Source organism: Marmota marmota, unplaced genomic scaffold (genome assembly GCF_001458135.2).
Source record: "Marmota marmota marmota unplaced genomic scaffold, marMar, whole genome shotgun sequence".
Taxonomy (NCBI): domain Eukaryota; kingdom Metazoa; phylum Chordata; class Mammalia; order Rodentia; family Sciuridae; genus Marmota; species Marmota marmota.
The window spans coordinates 4,420,007-4,425,362 of NW_025999960.1; the positions used below are offsets into that span (position 1 = coordinate 4,420,007).

Here is a 5,356-nt window from a genome sequence, read left to right on the forward strand (position 1 = left end):
AAAAAAAAAAAATATATATATATATATATATGTATATATATGTATATATATATATATATATATATATAGATAGATAGATAGTGTGTGTGTGTGTGTGTGTGTGTGTGTATGTGTATGTATTTATGGGGCTGGGGATGTGGCTTAGTGCTTAAGTTCTCCTAGGTTCAATCCTTCAATCCTAGTACCAAAAAACAAAAGAAGACAAAACAACAACAACAACAACAACAACAAAAAACCTATTGAAGACAAATTAGAAGGAACACAAATAAGAGCAAATAAACATATCTTAAAGCTGGGTGTGGTAGTTCATGTCTCTAATCTCAGCTACTCTGGAGACTGAGGCAGGAGGATTCAAGTTCCAGGCCAGCCTCAGTATTTAGTGAGAACTTGTCTCAAAATAAAAAGGCCTACCGCTGTAGTTCAGTGGTAAAATGCCCGCCAGCCTCAGTATTTAGTGAGACCTTGTCTCAAAATAAAAAGGCCTACAGCTGTAGTTCAGTGGTAAAATGCCCGTGAGTTCAAACCCCCTGAGTTCAAACCCCAATACTTAAATAATCAACAAAAGCAACAACAAAACAAAAACCTCTAACAAACCAAAAAATCAAGGGACTTAGAACGGATACTAAAAGTTACAATTTAAAACAATTTTAATGAATTATAAACAGATTTGGAACTATATTTTGACAGAACATACCTGAGAACATTGATACAAAAGGACCAATTTTGAGACATAGTCTAGAGAAACTATTTGGACTTTAAAGGAATAATAGAAAATCTTAAAGGCATGTGGGCAGAAGTCACATAAACACTTACAAGTGAAGGAAAATCAGATTATTGTCATAGTTTTCTTCAGTAGCAGCACATGGAAAAAGATGATGGAATTCTATATTTAAAGTACTAAAAACATGTACGAGTCAAAGATTTTATGTATATCAAACTGATTTTCAAGTATAAAAGTCACAGATATTAATATGTTAGAACTTGAAGTCTGTTATTTCTAGTAGACCTTCCTGAGAAATCTAGTAGAGAACAAACTTCAGAGAATCATTTAAAATGACTAGAGCCACACTAAGTAAGGACTGGGGGCTAGGATGTAGCTCAGTGGTAGAGTAGATCCTAGCATGAGTGAGACCCCTTTTGGTCCCCAGTCCTGCAAAGGACTAGTGGTTTGCATTATACCCAATAAAACCAGACCAAATGAAGATGTGTGAGAAGAATGATCATATGTAAAACACTTAAAAATTATTTTCAGCAATGGTGGTGGTAATATTTGTAATATTTCAAGAATCTGTGTAAAGTGAAATAAAAAGCAAAGAAATTGTGTTGTTCTAATTCTGTCATAAACTGTCGTTGTGAGCCACAATTCTGTTTTTTTTTTTTTTTTTTTTGGTGGGGGGGTTGGTACCAGGGATTAGACTCAGGGGCATTCATCCACAGAGACACATCCCCAGCCCTGTTTTGTATCTTTTTTTTTTTGGACACAATACCTACTTTTCTTTCTTTTTTTCTTTTCGAATCCAGGGCCCCTGCACATGCTAGGCAAGCACTCTACTGCTGAGCCACAACCCCAGCCCCTGTTTTGTTTTTTTATTTAGAGACAGGGTCTCAATGAGTTGCTTAGCGCCACGCTTTTGCTCAGGCTGACTTTGATCTCTGATCCTTCTGTCTCAGACTCCTGAGCAGCCCGGCAAGAACCACAATTCTTGATATGGTAGAAAGATTCAGATGACTGATTGGGGGATGTATATTTGTGTATGGGGTACATTGGGGGTGCAAGTGTTGGTAGCTACAATAGAGAAATAAGGTAAACATTCAACTCAAGGAGTTTTAAAAAAGAAAAACAGATAAACCCTCCTTTTCCTGGGGCAGGGAAGAAAACAAGAAGAAATTAACCCAGTATAAAAAAATTAAAAGCAAAACCAATAAAAGGTGGATTTAAACAATAAAATCAGTTAATTTGTTTCAGTGAAAAGCCTGGCCAGAAAAAAGGCCATAAAGATAAAATATTAGGAGTAAGAAAAACAAATTCTAAGATTATTATTAGCAGTTATTTGAAAATCTAAAAGAATTAGATGATTTTTTAAACTGACAGGTTTTGTCAAACACAAAGAACAGGAAGTTTGTTTAAATTACTTAGAGTACAGAGATGAAATGATGGAAAGCACCCCATTTTACTTAATAAGAGGGAGTAAACCTGGATATCAAAACATTTGCAGGGGTGGGGTCTACTGAGGATCAAATGGGGCCTTGCTCATGCTAGGGAGCCACTCTACCACTGAGAAGTACCAAAAAGTTCAGTTTCACAAATGTGTCATGTAATTGGACTCTAAATCCACTCAGCATTCCTATTCTCCACCATTGGGGACCTTTTTGGGCGATATGAATGATCTCCTATGTCCTCTGGCTCCTCACTGCAATTGGAAATGAGGACTCCTAATGGGGATTTGGAGGAGGGAGGAGACAGAAGTCTTTGGGTATTTATTCCCTTGTCAAGCATGTAAGAGAAGTCCAGGGCTCGCTTTGTCTCTTGTCTGAAAGTTTTAGTCCTTCATTGTGGAATTATGGATGATAAGAGTGTCTCTTTTTTACTAGCCTGGGTTATTGTGTCATCCCTTATTTCCCTAAACATCACCCACAGCTTTGTAAATAGTACTTTTGTAAATAAGCCATCCTTAACCTAATTTTTGTGGGTCGCATTGATTCCCATAGATCCTTCCTGATTCAACAGGTGAAATTAGGATTTTTTTCATTTGTAGAAAGTATTAAAAGATATACTACTTTTGACTAAGGAAAAGAAACAGTACGGGAAAAAATACAGTATATATAAAAACACAGTATATTGAAAAGTTAAGAAAATTGCAATTCTAGAAGTATTTAAAATGTGTATTAGGTATCATACACATTTAAAAGACTATCTAATAGAGGTTTATATGTTATTATTTACTGTATGTTAGATATTAGTATTGTTATCTGTATTAAATTTCCTGAGTATGATAATTATGTAGTTATAAAGAAGAATGACCTTGTGCCTAGGAAACACGTGCCACATTATTTAGAGGGGAAATGTTCTGGTATCTGTTACTAACTCTGAAATGGGAAAACAAAAGAAAAAAGTATGTGTGTATGTGTAAGGAGAGACATAAAACAAAAAGCAAATGTGTCAGATTGTTAATAAATGATCAACTCTGTGTTAAGGTTTGTGACTTCTTGCAACTTTTGGTAGCATTTAAAATTTCAAAATAGGCCTGGGGTTGTGGCTCAGTGGTAGAGTGCTTACCTAGAATGCACGAGGCACTGGGTTCGATCCTCAGCACCACGTAAAAATAAAATAAAGATATTGTGTCCACCTAAAACTAAAACTAAATATTTAAAAAATTTTTCAAAATAGCCTGGTGCAATGGCACATGCCTATAATCCTAGCAGCTTGGGAAGCTGAGGCAGGAGGATTGAAAATTCAAGGCTAGCCTCTGCAACTTAGTGAGGCCCTAAGCAACTCGGCCAGAGCCTGTTTTTAAATAAAATATTAAAAAGGCTGGGGATGTGGCTCAGTGATTAAATGCCTCTGGGTTTAATCTCTAGTTTCCCCCCCCAAAAAAAAAACTTTTTTTTTTTTTTTTCAAAATAAGTAGTTGGGGGAATATTCAAAACAAAAAAATGAAATACATTATAGATAAAGAGCTTTATTATAAACTCATAAGAAATGTAAGCACTAGCATTTGCATAAGCAGATCACAAAAGGAGAAATACAGAAAGCCCTTAAAAAAATTTGACCTCAATGATAAAGGAATGCGGGCTGGGGCTGTGGCTCAGTGGTAGGGCGCCCATCTTGCATGTGTGAGGTCCTGTATTGATCCTCAGCACCACATAAAAATAAATAAAGATATTGTGTCCATCTACAACTAAAAAAAAATGTTAAAAAATGATAAAGGAATGTAAATTTAGTGTCCATCTATCAAACTAGCAAAGACTTGAAAAGTGACAATGTCCAGTGAGGCTGGGAATGCAACAAACAACAAATTTGTAACAAACTGTTGGGAGTACAGCTGAATGCTGCTATCTTGTGGTATGCAGTTTGGCAGTAACTATGAATGCTTAAAATCTGTATCTTCTTTAATTGCAGCAATTTAATTTAAATGAACTAAATCTAATGAGGTAATAAATGAGTAAGGTTATGTATACAAACATGTTCACTGCAGCATTTTTCTTAATAGTGTAAACCATTTAAACATTCATTTATTAGGGTTTAGTTTTACACACAGTAGAATACTGTGTAGAATACTGTGTAGAATAGTTTAACCATTAAACTCTGACGTTGTTAATATAATGATATGAGACTATATCCCTGATTATTACATTAGAAATAAAAGCAAGTTAGGGAAAGATATATTCAGTACTGCCCCCATTTAATGTGAAATAACTACATATTATAAGCATGATTTTATGTATGTATCAGTATTATGTAGATTTTAAAACCTGGTTGAGGGAGTATCAAAAAAGTAGGAAAATTATGGGAAAAGGGACTTTTTTTTTTTAAATAGGCTTTTATTTTTTTGTTTTTGGATTTTTTTTTTATAAGAAAGATGTCCTACTAGAAAATATAATTAAATTTCATTTAAAAAGTTTCCACTGATTTTTCCCTTAAGATAATCCATGTATGTTGCTTTATTAGTAGTCTATTAACAGAAAAAAATCTGTTAAGAAACTCATTGTTTTCTTGTATATTCTGTTTTCAGAGCAGTGGAAAGAGCTCAGTGCTAGAAAGCCTAGTGGGGAGGGACCTGCTTCCCAGAGGTACTGGTATTGTCACTCGAAGACCACTCATTCTGCAACTGGTCCATGTTTCACCAGAAGATAAAAGAAAAACAACAGGAGAAGAAAATGGTAAATTTCAAGTTGGAGATAAGAGTTTTTTTACAGCGTTATTCTTTTTTTTTGTCTGTTCTTAAAAAGATATGCATTGATTAGACAATTAATAATTAGTGATCATAGCAAAATTAGAAGTCCTATGAAGAGAAGCAATATGCAGTTTTTCTTAATGTAAAAAAAAGTAGTTTTTGAAGGGCCATGAGCAAAGCTGTTGGGAGTAGTTCCTTTGGAGGAATTCAGCTTAGTAAACAGTTAATACTTTTCAAGTTGGATCCAATGAGGCACTCAGTAAATAGTAATCAGTTATTTCAAAAAAAAAAAAAAAAAAAAGCTTTTAAATGCTTTTATGGAGTATTTAAAGTTTTTTCCTCTTCTAGTTTTTAACCATTAGTATATTTTTTTAAACTTTGATTTAGAATTTTAGTCATTTAGATTCTAGTTGAAGAAATTCATTCATCATTCATTCTTTTTTTTTTTTTTTTTTTTTTTT

The 5,356-nt window shown here is 34.0% G+C and overlaps 1 protein-coding gene across 11 annotated transcripts in view; it reads left to right on the forward strand.

Annotated features, from left to right (window-relative positions):
• The window catches only part of Dnm1l (dynamin 1 like), a 59,002-nt gene that overhangs the window by 15,105 nt on the left and 38,541 nt on the right, over window positions 1-5,356 (forward strand). For all 11 annotated transcript variants that reach the window (XM_048802522.1, XM_048802523.1, XM_048802525.1 and 8 more), the window contains exons 2-3: window positions 2,360-2,366; window positions 4,730-4,881. In XM_048802522.1, the coding sequence (XP_048658479.1) occupies window positions 2,360-2,366; window positions 4,730-4,881 (159 nt within the window). The remainder of the gene's footprint in view (window positions 1-2,359; window positions 2,367-4,729; window positions 4,882-5,356) is intronic.